This window comes from Monodon monoceros, unplaced genomic scaffold (genome assembly GCF_005190385.1).
Source record: "Monodon monoceros isolate NGI ecotype Baffin Bay Population unplaced genomic scaffold, NGI_Narwhal_1 Super_Scaffold_6, whole genome shotgun sequence".
In the NCBI taxonomy this organism is placed as follows: domain Eukaryota; kingdom Metazoa; phylum Chordata; class Mammalia; order Artiodactyla; family Monodontidae; genus Monodon; species Monodon monoceros.
The window spans coordinates 7,401,313-7,418,909 of NW_021703783.1; the positions used below are offsets into that span (position 1 = coordinate 7,401,313).

The 17,597-nt window shown below is 38.9% G+C and overlaps 2 protein-coding genes across 3 annotated transcripts in view; both read right to left on the reverse strand.

The window, feature by feature from the left end:
- The window catches only part of LOC114885223 (alpha-2-macroglobulin-like), a 73,542-nt gene extending 73,121 nt beyond the window's left edge, over positions 1–421 (reverse strand). The window contains exon 1 of one of the 2 annotated variants that reach the window (XM_029204802.1): positions 265–421. In XM_029204802.1, the coding sequence (XP_029060635.1) occupies positions 265–350 (86 nt within the window). In that variant the 5' untranslated portion in view covers positions 351–421. The remainder of the gene's footprint in view (positions 1–264) is intronic. The other variant, XM_029204803.1, reaches the window with a different exon arrangement.
- Positions 422–14,817: 14,396 nt separating this feature from the next.
- The window catches only part of LOC114885306 (pregnancy zone protein-like), a 41,780-nt gene continuing 39,000 nt past the window's right edge, over positions 14,818–17,597 (reverse strand). The window contains exons 32-36 of the mRNA XM_029204992.1: positions 17,485–17,575; positions 16,873–16,941; positions 16,372–16,474; positions 15,542–15,583; positions 14,818–14,906 (exon numbers count right to left, since the gene is read on the reverse strand). Of these exons, the coding sequence (XP_029060825.1) occupies positions 14,884–14,906; positions 15,542–15,583; positions 16,372–16,474; positions 16,873–16,941; positions 17,485–17,575 (328 nt within the window). The 3' untranslated portion in view covers positions 14,818–14,883. The remainder of the gene's footprint in view (positions 14,907–15,541; positions 15,584–16,371; positions 16,475–16,872; positions 16,942–17,484; positions 17,576–17,597) is intronic.

Consider the following 17,597-nt stretch of genomic DNA (forward strand, 5'->3'; position numbering starts at 1 on the left):
GGTGGAGTCTGAGATTTTGGTGTCTAATCAAATCATGCTTCCTAATGACTATATATTGTGTTTATGACTGTTACTGACCCAATGAAAAACATTATTTCAAGAATGTAAGATAGATGATAGACAAAATGTATTACTCTATTATAATTTTAAGATATCTTAAGGAATGGAAGGGTAGCATTTAATAGGAAAGGCAAAGCAAAGATATAAAGGAGAGACTGAAATAAAAAACAGACTCTTGAGGAAGGGACTTTGGGTGAGACTTACGGTTCTGCAGAATCTGAGGTGTTGGTAGAAAACCGGACGAGGAGAAATAGCATGAGACAGGAGTGAAGAAGTCTGCCTTTCCCCATAGTGAGGGACAAATCACAGGTATCATATCGTGCCCAGCTCCCAGCTCTCAGCCTGGTCCCTGAGACCTTTCGAATTTACCAGGCTTTATGTGGCTGCTATTTGCAAACAAGCTCCACCCCAATGCCTCCAAACAGAGTTCTAGTTGGGCACAGGTCCCCTGAAAGGGTTGATGCTCTCAGCGATTGCCTCATTACTCTCAAGGCTAAACTCTGTCTGACAGGCTCTGAGTCATCTCCAGAGCATGAAATTTATGTTCTAGTGAGAATGAACTTTCTTTAACTTTGACAGCAAAGCTCCTGATGAGGAACTTTCAATCCACCTTTCTTCAACGCCTTCAAAATTCTTACAAGCAGGTGTCAAAGAAAGCTATCTTTGAAGGTCACGGGACATGTCACTATGCCAGTAACTCATAATACAGATCCATGTCTGGGATTGAGTGAGGTATAACTTTAACTTTAGGGTGATTTCTTTTTTTTTTTTTTTTAAGGAAAGAACCTTTGTTTTTAATTAATTAATTAATTATCTTTGGCTGTGTTGGGTCTTCGTTTCTGCATGTGGGCTTTCTCTAGTTGAGGTGAGCGGGGGCTACTCTTCGTTGTGGTGCACGGGCTTCTCATTGCAGTGGCTTCTCTTGTTGTGCAGCACGGGCTCTAGGCATGCAGGCTTCAGTAGTTGTGGCACGTGGGTTCAGTAGTTGTGGCACATGGGCTTAGTTGCTTCACGGCATGTGGGATCTTCCCGGCCCAGTGATCGAACCCGTGTCCCCTGCATTGGCAGACGGATTCTTAACCACTGCGCCACCAGGGAAGTCCTAGGGGGATTTCTTGACAGAGGATTGAGTACGAGGCCCTGGGAGAAAGTAATTCAGAAGAAGTGCTTGTGCATGACTAAAACTGCAGGTGTCCCCCACAAGCCCCCTGCACCCCTCCCCTCAGCACTCTCTCCTGGCCTCGCTCAAGCTGCAGGCAAGCCCTGCTCCCAGCACTCTTCCCCTGCATCACTAAAGCTGCAGATGTGCCCCACCCTCAATGCTCTCCTGCAGCCTTGCTAAGGCTGGGGTCCGGGGGGGTGGTAAGCACAGTTTGCACAGGACACCTCTTGATCACCTGGTGCTGGTGGCCAGAGGGTCTAACCTCCCTGGGCCCCACAAGTCTGTGACAATTAGAAAGACAGTTCTAGGTAGGCTACCACACCCAGGGCACTGCACAGACAGCAGAAAGAAGCATACCCACAGTCTGCTGTGAAAAAGGCATTTACTTGTCCTGGAACTTCAACCTGGGGGACATGCTTCAGGATTGCCACTCATCTAGAGGCTGCAGACACACTCGTGGGGAACATAGGCAGGAAGACATCATCGTGGCACCCTCCCCTGACCTTGCCATGGCTTGCTGGTACCTTCCAGAAGTGAGCATATACACCATATGAAACCTCAATTTTGCAACTGTTGCCTAGGGAAATATCCCCAGATCTCCTGGTCTGGAGGTCAGCAGGGTCAACAATTGCAGACCCACAGAACTATATATATTTACATAGTTTAAAGCTGCTGCCCGAGGATCTGGCTTTTGATCAGCCTGAAACTAGGTGCTGACTGAACTCACTCTTTTTGGAACGCAGACAGGTCTTGAAACACCCTCAACAACTGGGACCTATCAAGAACAAAACTTAGACAATCACACAGGTTTGAGAGATAACCAAAAACTAGGGCAAGGATAAATGCTAAGTTTCATCTCCTACACAAAGCCACTCCTTCCAGACTGGGAGAGTTAGCTCTTTCACTTAATATGTAGACTCAAACACAGAGAGTCAAGCAAAATGAGGAAACAGAGGAAGATGCTTCAAATGATAGACCAAAACAAAACCTCAGAAAAAGACCTTAATAAAATGGAGGTAAAAATCTATCTGAAAAGAAGAGTTCATATAGTCAAAAAATGCTCACTGAACTTAGGAAAGAATGGATGAACATAGAGTTTCAACAAAGAGATGGATGATGTAAGAAAGTGCCAAACAGAAGCCACAGAGCTGAAGAATATAATAAATGAACTGAAAATAGGCTTGAGGGGTTTAACGGAAGACTAAGTGAAGCAGAAGATCGGATCAGTGACCTGAAAGGCAGAGCAGCAGAACTCACCCAAATAGAGCAGCAAAGAGAAAAAAGAATTTAGAAAGAGTGGAGATAGTTTAAGAGGCACAACATCAAGCAGGATAACATTCATATTATAGGAGTCCCAGAAGGAGAACAGAGAGAGGAAGAGACAGAAAATTTATTTGAGAAATAATGGCTGAAAACGTCCCTAACCTGGAAGAAACAGACATCCAGGTTCAGGAAGCACAGAGAGTTCCTTATAAGAGGAATCAAAGAGATCTATACCAAGGCACGTTATAATTAAAATATCAAAAGTTAAAGAATCTTAAAAACAGCAAGAGAAAAAAAAAACAAAACTTGTTACATACAAGGGAAACCTCTAAGATTATCAGCTGAGTTTTCAGCAGAAACTCTGCAGGCCAGGAGGGAGTGGCACAATAGATTCAAAGTTGTGAAGGAAAAAACTTCCAGCCAAGAATCTCTACCCAGCAAGGCCATCATTTAGAACTGAAGGAGAGATAAAGAGTTTTCCACAGAAGAAAAAGCTAAAGGAGTTCATCACCACTAAACCAACTTTACAAGAAATGTTAAAGGGACTTCCTTAAGCTGGAAAGAAAAGGTACTAACAAATAAGAAAACATGTAAGTAAAAATCTCACTGGTAAAGGCAAGTATGTAGTAAAGATAGTGGGTTAAGCTCTTGTAAAGCTAGTATGAAGGTTAAAAGACAAAAGAGTAAAATTAACAACCACAATAAGTAGGTAGTTAACAAGTTAAAGGAAACTCAAAATAAAAAGGTGTAAAATATGGCATAAAGACATAAAGTGTGGGAAGGGGAAGTAAAAAGGTAGAGTTTTTAAGAATGTGTTCAAATTTAACTTGCTAACACCTTGAAATAGACTGTTACATATATAGGCTGTTATATGTGAACCTCAAGTTAACCACAAGCAAAAGCCTATAGCAGATGTACAAAAGATAATGAGAAAGGAATCTAAACATAACACTAAAGAAAGTCGCTGAACCACAAAGGAACGGAGTAGGAGAAGAAGAAAGGAACAGAGAAGAACTATAAAAGCAGCAAGAAAACACCTAACAGAATTTTAAAAAGCTTGTGAAACTTACTATAAAATATTATATTAATGCAAAGCTAAAATTTGGGTTTCTCTTTGTTAAATGGTATATTGGTTTTAGAAAGTGAATTGTGGTCATTTATCTGGAATATAGTAGGTATTATTCAAATATATTGTGTTTTTAATGAATCTGAGAAAAGTCCTTTTTCTTTTATTTATGCTGTATCTAACTCTCAATTTAGTAGATTTTGCTCTTAACAGTGTGAGTTTATTATTTTTTTCTGTTGCAATGTGTCCAGATAACATTTATTCAATATTGCACCAGAATATTTCTCTCTGCTTTGTGTTGGCTTTACAATCATGTTATCTTCTTTTAAGTTAAAAATATTTTATCACTTTGATTAAATAATAGGTAATAAAGGATTGCTTCTCCTGTTTAATCTAGATAGCAGTTGCAATTTAGCAACTCTCTTTTTCCTTCCAAGATTGAATCCTAAATTAACAATTAAATTCAGCATAGTTTTCATTATATTTATTAATTAGCTTATTAGTGTTGTAAGAGATACATGGGAAGAATGATCAAATTGGAAGATACACTCAGCCTTCCCTAGGTTAAGTTTGTATAGGTAGAATATTATTAATATAAATATTTCAGAAATTGTACCTTTTATGTGAAGGCTCTGGAGATTTGTCAATGTCTTCCCTGATAATAGTATATACTTAAGAAAATGTTTTCTTAAGAAAACATTGATGAAAACTATAAAATAGCTATGTGCAGTATGACTACAGAAAATTTTGCCATCCTTCATATGATGTTATTGGTTACTGTGATAAATTAAGTAATTTTATTATCAAGCAGGTATCTGCTTCTTGATGCTTGCTGAAGGCTTCTGGAAAGGATTCTACTACATCCTCTGAACTTTGATACCTCAGAGAATAGACTCTTGGATTCAGGTTTCTGAGCTGTTATTCCTTAGACAACTTTCAGACTGTACTAGTGGATCAAGACAGGATTTCCATGACTCTTTTTACTTTAAAAACAAATGTAGTGTATATATGTCCATGCCACTCTCTCATTTTGTCACAGCTTACCCTTCCCCCTCCCCGTATCCTCAAGTCCATTCTCTAGTAGGTCTGTGTCTTTTTTCCCATCTTGCCCCTAGGTTCTTCATGACCTTTTTTTTTTTTTCTTAGATTCCATATCTATATGTTAGCATACGGCATTTGTTTTTCTATTTCTGACTTACTTCACTCTGTACGACAGACTCTAGGTCCATCCACCTCACTACAAATAACTCAATTTCATTTCTTTTTATGGCTGAGTAATATTCCATTGTATATGTGTGCCACATCTTCTTTATCCATTCATCTGTCGATGGACACTTAGGTTGCTTCCATGTCCTGACTATTGTAAATAGAGCTGCAATAAACATTTTGGTACATGACTCTTTTTGAATTATGGTTTTCTCAGGGTATATGCCCAGTAGTGGGATTGCTGGGTCATATGGTAGTTCTATTTTTAGTTTTTTAAGGAACCTCCATACTGTTCTCCATACTGGCTGTGTCAATTTACATTCCCACCACCAGTGCAAGAGGGTTCCCTTTTCTCCACACCCTCTCCAGCATTTATTGTTTCTAGATTTTTTGATGATGGCCATTCTGACTGGTGTGAGATGATATCTCATTGTAGTTTTGATTTGCATTTCTCTAATGATTAATGATGTTGAGCATTCTTTCATGTGTTTGTTGGCAATCTGTATAACTTCTTTGGAGAAATGTCTATTTAGTTTTTCTGCCCATTTTTGGATTGGGTTGTTTGTTTTTTTGATATTGAGCTGCATGAGCTGCTTGTAAATTTCGGAGATTAATCCTTTATCAGTTGCTTCATTTGCAAATATTTGCTCCCATTCTAAGTGTTGTCTTTTTGTCTTGTTTATGGCTTCCTTTGCTGTGCAAAAGCTTTTAAATTTCATTAGGTCCCATTTGTTTATTTTTGTTTTTGTTTCCATTTCTCTAGGAAGTGTGTCAAAAAGGATCTTGCTGTGATGTATGTCATAGAGTGTTCTGCCTATGTTTTCCTCTAAGAGTTTGATAGTGTCTGGCCTTACATTTAGGTCTTTAATCCATTTTGAGTTTATTTTTGTGTATGGTGTTAGGGAGTGTTCTAATTTCATTCTTTTACATGTAGCTGTCCAGTTTTCCCAGCGCCACTTATTGAAGAGGCTGTCTTTTCTCCATTGTACATTTTTGCCTCCTTTGTCAAAGATAAGGTGACCATATGTGCGTGGGTTTATCTTTGGGCTTTCTATCCTGTTCCATTGATCTATATTTCTGTTTTTGTGCCAGTACCATACTGTCTTGATTTATATAGCTTTGTAGTATAGTCTGAAGTCTGGGAGCCTGATTCCTCCAGCTCCATTTTTCTTTCTCAAGATTGCTGTGGCTATTCGGGGTTTTTTGTGTTTCCATACAAATTGTGAAATTTTTTGTTCTAGTTCTGTGGAAAATGCCAGTGATAGTTTGATAGGGATTGCATTGAATCTGTAGATTGCTTTGGGTAGTACAGTCATTTTCACAATGTTGATTCTTCCAATCAAGGAACATGGTATATTTCTCCATCTATTTGTATCATCTTTAATTTCTTTCATCAGTGTCTTATAATTTTCTGCATACAGGTCTTTTGTCGCCTTAGGTAGGTTTATTCCTAGGTATTTTATTCTTTTGTTGCAATGGTAAATGGGAGTGTTTCCTTAATTTCTCTTTCAGATTTTTCAACATTAGTGTATAGGAATGCAAGAGATTTCTGTGCATTAATTTTGTATCCTGCTACTTTACCAAATTCATTGATTAGCTCTAGTAGTTTTCTGGTAGCATCTTTCAGATTATCTCTGTATAGTATCATGTTATCTGCAAACAGTGACAGCTTTACTTCTTCTTTTCCGATTTGGATTCCTTTTATTTCTTTTTATTCTCTGATTGCTGTGGCTAAAACTTCCAAAACTATGTTGAATAATAGTGGTGAGAGTGGGAAATCTTGTCTTGTTCCTGATCTTAGTGGAAATGGTTTCAGTTTTTCACCATTGAGGACGATATTGGCTGTGGGTTTGTCATATATGGCCTTTATTATGTTGAGGTAAGTTCCCTCTATGCCTGCTTTCTGGAGGGTTTTTATCGTAAATGGGTGTTGAATTTTGTTGAAAGCTTTCTCTGCATCTATTGAGATGGTCATATGGTTTTTCTCCTTCAATTTTTTAATATGGTTTATCACATTGATTGATTTGCGTATATTGAAGAAACCTTGCATTCCTGGGGTAAACCCCACTTGATCATGGTGTAGGATCCTTTAATGTGCTGTTGGATTCTGTTTGCTAGTATTTTGTTGAGGATTTTTACGTCTATGTTCATCAGTGATATTGGCCTGTAGTTTTCTTTCTTTGTGACATCTTTGTCTGGTTTTGGTATCAGGATGATGGTGGCCTCGTAGAATGAGTTTGGGAGTGTTCCTCCCTCTGCTATATTTTGGAAGAGTTTGAGAAGGATAGGTGTTAGCTCTTCTCTAAATGTTTGATAGAATTTGCCTGTGAAGCCATCTGCTCCTGGGCTTTTGTTTGTTGGAAGATTTTCAATCACAGTTTCAATTTCAGTGCTTGTGATTGGTCTGTTCATATTTTCTATTTCTTCCTGGTTCAGTCTTGGAAGGTTGTGTATTTCTAAGAATTTGCCCATTTCTTCCAGGTTGTCCATTTTACTGGCGTACAATTGCTTGTAGTAATCTCTCATGATCCTTTGTTTTTCTGCAGTGTCAGTTGTTACTTCTCCTCTTCCATATCTAATTCTATTGATTTGAGTCTTCTCCCTTTTTTTCTTGATGAGTCTGGCTAATGGTTTATCAATTTTGTTTATCTTCTCAAAGAACCAGCTTTTAGTTTTATTGATCTTTGCTATTGTTTCCTTCATTTCTTTTTCATTTATTTCTGATCTGATCTTTATGATTTCTTTCCTGCTAACTTTGGGTTTTTTTTGTTTTTCTTTCTCTAATTGTTTTGGGTGTAAGGTTAGGTTGTTTATTTGAGATGTTTCTTCATTCTTAATGTAGGATTGTATTGCTATAAACTTCCCTCTTAGAACTGCTTTTGCTGCATCCCATAGGTTTTGGGTCGTCATGTTTTCATTGCCATTTGTTTCTAGGTATTTTTTGATTTCCTCTTTGATTTCTTCAGTGATCTCTTGGTTATTAAGTAGTGTATTGTTTAGCCTCCATGTGTTTGTATTTTTTACAGATTTTTTCCTGTAACTGATATCTAGTCTCATATCATTGTGGTCGGAAAAGATACTTGATATGATTTCAATTTTCTTAAATTTACCAAGGCTTGATTTGTGACCCAAGATATGATCTATCCTGGAGAATGAGCACTTGAGAAGAAAGTGTATTCTGTTGTTTTTGGATGGAATGTCCTATAAATATCAATTAAGTCCATCTTATTTAATTTATCATTTAAAGCTAGTGTTTCCTTATTTATTTTCACTTTGGATGATCTGTCCATTGGTGAAAGTAGGATTGTGTGATTGTGTTATGTATGAAATGTATGAAAGTATGATTGGGTTACTGTCAATTTCCCCTTTTATGGCTGGCAGTATTTGCCTTATGTATTGAGGTGCTCCTATGTTGGGCGTATAAATATTTACAATTGTTATATCTTATTCTTGGATTCGTCCCTTGATCATTATGTAGTGTCCTTCTTTGTCTCTTGTAATAGTCTTTGTTTTAAAGTCTATTTTGTCTGATATGAGAATTGCTACTCCAGCTTTCTTTTGATTTCCATTTGCATGGAATATCTTTTTTCCATCCCCTCACTTTCAGTCTGTATGTGTCCCTAGGTCTGAAGTGGGTCTCTTGTAGACAGTATATATACGGGTCTTGTTTCTGTATCCATTCAGCCAGTCTATGTCTTTTGGTTGGAGCATTTAATCCATTTACATTTGAGGTAATTATCGATATGTATGTTCCTATTACCATTTTCTTAATTGTTTGGGGTTTGTTATTGTAGGTCTTTTTCTTCTCTTGTGTTTCCTGCCTAGAGAAGATCCTTTAGTATTTGTATAAAGCTGGTTTGGTGGTGCTGAACTCTCTCAGCTTTTGCTTGTCTGTAAAGGTTTTAATTTCTCCATCAAATCTGAATGAGATCCTTGCTGGGTAGAGTAATCTTGGTTGTAGGTTTTTCTCTTTCATCACTTTAAATATGTCCTGCCACTCCCTTCTGGCTTGCAGGGTTTCTGCTGAAAGATCACCTGTTAACCGTATGGGGATTCCCTTGTATGTCATTTGTTGTTTTTCCCTTGCTGCTTTTAGTATTTCTTCTTTGTATTTAATTTTTGATAGTTTGATTAATATGTGTCTTGGCGTTTTTCTCCTTGGATTTATCCTATATGGGACTCTCTGTGCTTCCTGGACTTGATTAACTATTTCCTTTCCCATATTAGGGAAGTTTTCAACTATAATCTCTTCAAATATTTTCTCAGTACCTTTCTTTTTCTCTTCTTCTTCTAGGACCCCTATAATTCGAATGTTGGTGCGTTTAATGTTATCCCAGAGGTCTCTGAGACTGTCCTGAATTCTCTTCATTCTTTTTTCTTTAATCTGCTCTGCAGTAGTTATTTCCACTATTTTATCTTCCAGGTCACTTATCCGTTCTTCTGCCTCAGTTATTCTGCTATTGATCCGTTCTAGAGAATTTTTAATTTCATCTATTGCGTTCTTATTTTTTGTTTGCTCTTTAGTTCTTCTAGGTCCTTGTTAAACATTTCTTGTATTTTCTCCATTCTATTTCCAAGATTTTGGATCATCTTTACTATCATTATTCTGAATTGTTTTTCAGGTAGCATGCCTATTTCCTCTTCATGTGTTAGGTCTGGTGGGTTTTTACCTTGCCCCTTCATCTGCTGTGTGTTTCTCTGTCTTCTCATTTTGCTTAACTTACTGTGTTTGGGGTCTCCTTTTCGCAGGCTGCAGGTTCGTAGTTCCCATTTTTTTTGGTGTTTGCCCCGAGTGGCTAATGTTGGTTCAGTTGTGTAGGCTTCCTGGTGGAGGGGACTAGTGCCTGTGTTCTGGTGGATGAGGCTGGATCTTGTCTTTCTGGTGGGCAGGTCCACATCTGGTGGTGTGTTTTGGGGTGTCTGTGACCTTATTATTACTTTAGGCAGCCTCTCTGCTAATGGGCGGGTTTGTGTTCCTGTCTTGCTAGTTGTTTGGCAAAGGGTGTCCAGCAGTATACCTTGCTGGTCGTTGAGTGGAGCTGGGTCTTGGCTTTGAGATGGAAATCTCTGGGAGATTTTTGCCATTTGATATTACATGGAGCTGGGAGGTCTCTGGTATACCAATGTCCTGAACTTGGCTCTCCCACCTCAGAGGCACAGCCCAGTTCCTCGGTGGAACACCAAGAGCCTGTCATCCACACGGCTCAGAATAAAAGGGAGAAAAAAAGTAAGAATGAAAAAGATAAAATAAAATAAAGTTATTAAAATAAAAACTAATTATTAAAAACAATTTAAAAAGTAATAAAAAAAAAGAAAGAAGAGAGCAACCAAGCCAAAAAACAAATCCACCAGTGATAACAAGTGCTAAAAACTATACTAACCAAAAGAAAAGAAAAGAAAAAAAAAACGGACAGAACACTAGGACAAATAGTAAAAGCAAAGCTATACAGACAAAATCTCACACAGAAACATACACATACACAGTCACAAAAAGAGAAAAAGGGGGAAAAAAAAATATATATATATATTGATGCTCCCAAAGTCCACCTCCTCAATTTGGGATGATTCGTTATCTATTCAGGTATTCCGCAGATGCAGGGTACGTCAGGTTGATTGTGGAGATTTAATCCGCTGCTCCTGAGGCTGCTGGGAGAGATTTCCCTTTCTCTTCTTTGTTCGCACAGCTCCTGGGGTTCAGCTTTGGATTTGGACCCGCCTCTGAGTGTAGGTCTTCTGAGGGTGTCTCTTCTTTGCTCAGACAGGACGGGGTTAAAGGAGCAGCTGCTTCGGGGGCTCTGGCTCACTCAGGCTGGGGGGAGGGAGGGGTACGGAGTGCGGGGCGAGCCTGCGGCGGCAGAGGCCAGCGTGACATTGCACCCGCCTGAGGTGCGCCGTGCGTTCTCCCTGGGAAGTTGTCCCTGGATCCCGGGACCCTGGCAGTGGCGGGCTGCACAGGCTCCCAGGAGGGGCGGTGTAGATAGTAACCTGTGCTCGCACACAGGCTTCTTGGTGGTGGCAGCAGTGGCCTTAGCGTCTCATGCCCGTCTCTGAGGTCTGTGCTGATAGCTGCTGCTCGCACTGTCTCAGGACCTCCTTTAAGTGGCGCTCTGAATCCCCTCTCCTCGCGCACCAGGAAACAAAGAGGCAAGAAAAAGTCTCTTGCCTCTTCGGCAGGTCCAGACTTTTCCCCGGACTCCCTACCGGCCAGTCGTGGCGCACTAACCCCCTTCAGGCTGTGTTCACGCCGCGAACCCCAGTCCTCTCCCTGGGATCCGACTGAAGCCCGAGCCTCAGCTCCCAGCCCCCGCCTGCCCCGGCGGGTGAGCTGACAAGCCTCTCGGGCTGGTGAGTGCCGGTCGGCACGATCCTCTGTGCGGGAATCTCTCCGCTTTGCCCTCCGCAACCCTGTGGCTGCGCTCTCCTCCGCAGCTCCGAAGCTTCCCCCCTCCGCCACCCGCAGTCTCCGCCCGCGAAGGGGCTTCCCAGTGTGTGTAAACCTTTCCTCCTTCAAAGCTCCCTCCTACTGGTGCAGGGCCTGTCCCTATTCTTTTGTCTGTTTTTTCTTTTTTGTTTTGCCCTACCCAGGTACGTGGGGAGTTTCTTGCCTTTTGGGAGGTCTGAGGTCTTCTGCCAGCGTTCAGTAGGTGTTCTGTAGGGGTTGTTCCACATGTAGATGTATTTCTGATGTATTTGTGGGGAGGAAGATTGATCTCCGCATCTTACTCTTCCGCCATCTTGAAGCTTCTCCCTCCAAATAATGTTTTAAGGCATGGAATTGTCTAAGTGTAGACGAGAGATATGTGTGCTAAACCATCAAAAGCATGAAAACAGCCCCACTCTGCACAAATGGACTGTATCAGAAATTAGAAAGATCAGAATTAATTTGCTTTCTTCTTCCTGCCATTGCTTAGAAGATGGACTATCTATAATGCATCTCTGAAATAATTCTTTTTAAAAAATCTTTCAGTGGTTTCTATCAACAAATAAGAAATATTGTTCTAGTCTTTCCTTATCTTGTAATTTTATTTTTGCCCTTATCTTTTAATTTGTCTCCTTGTATACACTGTATTATTCATTCAACTTATCTTACTATTTATGTCCATGAAATTAATCTCTAATTTTTATTTTGTAGTTCAGGCCAAATTCAGAAATTAAGTCAGAATTAGAATTCACTTCATGTGAAATGAATAAATGAACATAAAATGTGTCTGAATAGGGAAGGCTAAATATTGTAAAAAAGTTGACATTCGTAATCATTATAAATTTATTAGTATTCAATGAATTTCCAAACAATGCTCAATGTGACTATGGGGATAATTCACGTCATAAAAAGATTTCAAAATTTTACCTGGAATAAATAATAAGCTTAGTATTGCAAAGAAAAGGTGAAAACAGAGAAATGAGAATGGACCAGCCAGAGTAATTATTAAAATATTTTATTAAGCCCCAGTAATTCAAATATTTTAGTACATGTGAAAGAATAGACTAGCTAATCAATGAAATAGAATAAATCACTTAGAAACAAGTCTTAAAACATGCTAATTTAATTTGTGATAAAGGAGTCATGTTTTATTAGCAGGGAAATATTGAATTGGTTCATAAATGATAATGGGACTATTAGAAAGCTACATACATGAGAAAAAATGTCAGTTTAGATACTCACTCACTCACCAAACAATAGAAAACAAAATAATTTAAGATGGAATTAAATGTAAAAATTTGAACCAGGACTTTTGCTTCTACACCTGCATTATTTCATCACCACAAAGATCTCTCTAATGCTATCCCTTTGTAAGTCACATCCCTCCCCACTGGCTCTAGCCTCCATAAAGCCTGGAAACCACCAATTTATTTTCCATTTCTATGATTTTGCCATTTCAAGAATGTTATATGAAAGGAATCACACAGTATGACCTTTTGAAATTGTCTTTCTTTTCACTCAGTGTAATGTTTTGGAGATCCATCCAAGTTGTTGCCTGTATCAGTACTTTGTCCCTCTTTATTACCGACTGGTATTCCATAGTATGAATGTACCACAGGTAGTTTAACCTTTCACCTACTGATGGACGTTTTGGTTGTTTCCAATATTTGGAAATACTGTTTTCTTTTCCCCACCTTCCTGTGGGTTACTTAAACATTTTTTTAAATTTCATTTTGATTTATCTATAGTTTTTTGCTTATACCTCTTTGCATGATTTTTCAGTGTTTTAAAAAACACTGTGGGCAATTAGGAACCAAGATGGTGGAGTAGAAGGACGTGCTCTCACTTCCTCTTGTGAGAACACCAGAATCACAACTAGCTGCTGGACACTCATCGACAGGAAGACACTGGAACTCACCAAAAAAGATACCCCACGTCCAAAGACAAAGTATAAGCCACAATGAGACGGTAGGAGGGGCGCAATCACAGTAAAATCAAATCCCATAACTGCTGGGTGGGTGACTCACAGACTGGAGAACACTTATACTACAGAAGTCCACCCACTGGAGTGAAGGTTCTGAGCCCCACGTCAGGTTCCCAACCTGGGGGTCTGACAATGGGAGGAGGAATTCCCAGAGAATCAGACTTTGAAGGCTAGTGGGATTTGATTGCAGGACTTCAACAGGACTGGGGGAAACAGAGACTTCACTCTTGGAGGGCACACACAAAGTAATGTGCATATTGGGACCCAGGGGAAGGAGCGGTGACCCCAGGGGAGACTGAACCAGACCTACCTGCTAGTGTTGGAGGGTCTCCTGCAGAGGTGGGGCGGTGGCTGTGTCTCACCGTGGGGATAAGGACACTGGCAGCAGAAGTTCTGGGAAGTACTCCTTTGGCCCTCCCAGAGTCTGCCATTAGCCCCACCAAAGAGCCCAGGTAGGCTCCAGTGTTGGGTTGCCTCAGGCCAAACAACCAAAAGGGAGGGAACCCAGCCCCACCTATCAGCAGTCAAGCGGATTGAAGTTTTACTGAGCTCTGCCCACCAGAGCAACACCCAGCTATACCCACCACCAGTCCCTCCCATCAGGAAACTTGAATAAGCCTCTTAGATAGCCTCATCCACCAGAGGACAGACAGCAGAAGCAAGAAGAACTACAATCCTGCAGACTGTGGAACAAAAACCACATTCACAGAAAGATAGACGAGATGAAAAGGCAGAGGGCTATGTACCAGATGAAGGAACAAGATAAAACCCCAGAAAAACAACTAAATGAAGTGGAGATAGGCAACCTTCCAGAAAAAGAATTCAGAATAATGATAGTGAAGATGATCCAGGACCTCGGAAAAAGAATGGAGGCAAAGATCGAGAAGATGCAAGAAATGTTTAGCAAAGACCTAGAAGAATTAAGGAACAAACAAACAGAGATGAACAATACAATAACTGAAATGAAAACTACACTAGAAGGAATCAATAGCAGAATAACTGAGGCAGAAGAACGGATAAGTGACCTGGAAGACAGAATGGTGGAACTCATTGCCATATAACAGAATAAGAAAAAAGGATGAAAAGAACTGAAGACAGCCTAAGAGACCTCTGGGACAACATTAAATGCAACAACATTTGCATTATAGGGGTCCCAGAAGGAGAAGAGACAGATAAAGGACCCAAGAAAATATTTGAAGAGATTATAGTCGAAAACTTCCCTAACATGGGAAAGGAAATAGCCACCCAGGTCCAGGAAGCACAGAGAGTCCCACACAGGATAGACCCAAGGAGAAATACGCTGAGACACACAGTAATTAAACTGACAAAAATTAAATACAAAGAAAAATTATTGAAAGCAGCAAGGGAAAAACGACAAATAACATACAAGGGAACTCCCATAAGGTTAACAGCTGATTTCTCAGCAGAAACTCTACAAGCCAGAAGGGAATGTCATGATATACTTAAAGTGATGAAAGGGAAGAACCTACAACCAAGAAAAAACACTGTGGAGAATGGATATGTATTTCAGAAGGGAAATATAACATTGATAAAGAACAAAATAAAAGATAGAGTTGTAAATGTCATAAATTTATTTGACACACAAATTTCATGTACTTCCAATTCCCATCCCTTCTTTCTCCCACTATCTTCTCTCCTGATAAGTCTTTGTTCTTCATTTCTGGAAAAGTTCATCTGATGAAGTTTGTAAGTTTCCATCTTCAAGCATTTCCGTGTTCAGATTCTAAACAGTAGAAGAAAAGTTAGAAATATTAGGGAAATTTTGTGATCTAATAAAGGAATAATTTTTCATATTTGAATTATAAATATTTGAACTTAATAAGTTTAATTATTTTTAATGATAAGGTTGTTCTCAGTTTTTTCATGTTTTAAAGTGGAAAGTGGAAGGTCTCACAGCAAGTGTTGTATTGTTAAAGATGAACACTGTCAATCAGCCTAAAGGAAGGTCTTGTAGATCACATCTCTTGTGCTGTGTTATATGGATAATTTATAGTGAACAGTCTCCTGACTTTAACTAGTATAAGTTTAGAAACATCCCAGAAAGGCCATGGGTAATAAATATATCACCACTGAGTATAGAAACATAAACTAAATATTAGATGATTTCCCTTTTATATGTGGCAAATTCCTGGATTCATCTTCAAACAAGTCAACCCAGACACCAGTAATTATATTTTACTTGCATTTTTTTCTACTGTGAAATTCTATAATACATTTTAGATAGTTCAATTCATAAATGATTTACCAAGGAGTTTTATAATATGGTAAGGATATGCTCAAGAAGCAGCTTTACACAGACAACACATATTTTATTTATTTTCTTTTTGTTGGCATTAGATTTTACTGTTTATACTTTACCAGCACTGCAGGGAACACTGTACTCTTCAATGGTGAATTCCTCTGAAATGCAAAAATGATGAGACAGAGTGAAGACATTCAGTAATAGGCACATGAATGGTTAATTGTAAATAAAGTGTGTAAGCTACGAAAGAAAGTATAAAGCACAGTTACAGAGCCAATAAAAGGACTTCTGTACTAAGCCTTTTGGGATTGGTTAGTGAGGAGCAAGAGAAAATTGGGCTTGGACATAAAGTTGAGGGGCAGATTTCACAAATGGATAACTGTCTTTCTATAGGACACTGTATAGCCCTTTTTCACAACTATGTTTTTCTTATTGGAGTTGTACGTTCCTCTCTGAACCTTTTCTTTTCTAAGAAAGAGTAAAGTTTGAACACTACCAGCATGCTAAGATACTGGTAAGTTTCTACTTCAAAGTCATGAGCAAATGGAAGAATTTCCTGACATATTATACAAAGTTTCCCAAAATTCGTGAAACTATCTGAGGCCCAAATCAAAAATAGAACAAATTTTGGGTCTCATATCACACATTTTTAGTTATTGCCACCCTTCTTTTCTTTCTGGAATAATTCAGTCCAGAAAAAACGTCATAGGGGAATTTAGAAAAAATTGATCCCCTTATTGCTTTATGATCAATTTATAAGAATGATTCTAATACTTGTTTGGGGGCATAAGACAGATTAATATACAGGAATATGCTTATCCTGTGATCATAAACTCAACTCTTTCTTCCAGTGAAAGATTGTGGAGTTTTCTTTCAGCTAAGGTGACCCTGTCCTAGTTAGTCATCTTTTTCCTTTCAAGGCTCAGCATGTCTGAATCCCACTCACCTGTCTCATAATAATCATAGGCCTTTACGGTAGCTGGTTTTAAATTCTTTATTGGGATGTTTTGTTCCACTGAGAAGGAGAAACTCAAGCTTTGATGGGTTAGCTGGAGAGACAGGAAAACTGAATTGGAATCAAAGATTAACTCAGTTACTCTTTTCTTAAGATAGTATCAAACCCTGTACTTAAGCTGTCCTCTGCACCAAAACCTGTGGAAAGAACGAGAGGTTTTAAGACTTGCATAATACACTCAATGACAGATAAAAGAAGGGCAAAAAGACGATTCTATGGACAGTCAAATGTAGTAAATTGAGCTTTGTTGACCTGGCCCAGCTTCGTTTCCCTCTGTAGCTATTTTCTTTCCCCACAATTCATAAATGCTATACCAGGGAGTTTTATAATATGGTAAGTTGTGTAGGTGAAATACACTCTTTGGAACCTGGGTTGGTTTGTTAGAATCTGTAGTGGTTCTTCCAGATCTAGCAGAATCACAGAGAATCTTACCTCTTCAAAGTAAATCAGGACGTGGTTGGTGCTCACTTCAGTCCTTTGAATCTGAGGCCTTTCTTGGAGCTGTTGACCAAGAGGAAAGGCCAAAGATATGGGATGAGGAACTTTCAGGCTGAGGCAGTTTTCAGGTATTTATGTTCTAAATGGCTTCTCAGAGACATCCAAACACTAATTTTGATTTCTTCAAGAATAATAGTAATAATAATAAAAATAATAAAAGTAATATTTATTAAACCCTCCTTATCTATCTATCTATCATCTATTTAGAGAGGGAATTATCTTCCAACTATATAAAATAAGGAGAATATATGTATATGCTTACATATGATATAGTCTCCCTTTTTCTTTTTGTACATAGTTGGAAGATAATTCAATGCACTACACATTCCTAGAAGTCTCAGGGCCTGCTGGAACATTATTAACCATGTTTATGATTTATATCTTATAGTTGAGACCACATAGCTAGGATGCCCACTTTTAAAATGATGGAAACACACACTAGAGAAACAAGTTTGAGGGAATAAACCTCTTGGAGAACTGAATCAACAAAATAAAATTGACAGCATTTGCCATGACTTTGCTATCTGTAAGAAACTTAGGGTTTACCTTTTTCACTGATGCTTTCACAGGTATGAAGCCTGATACCATCTTCACATCAACAATGACCATGTTGGAGCTGGGTCGTTCCCCAGTATAACTATGAAGTCAAGGCATAGGGA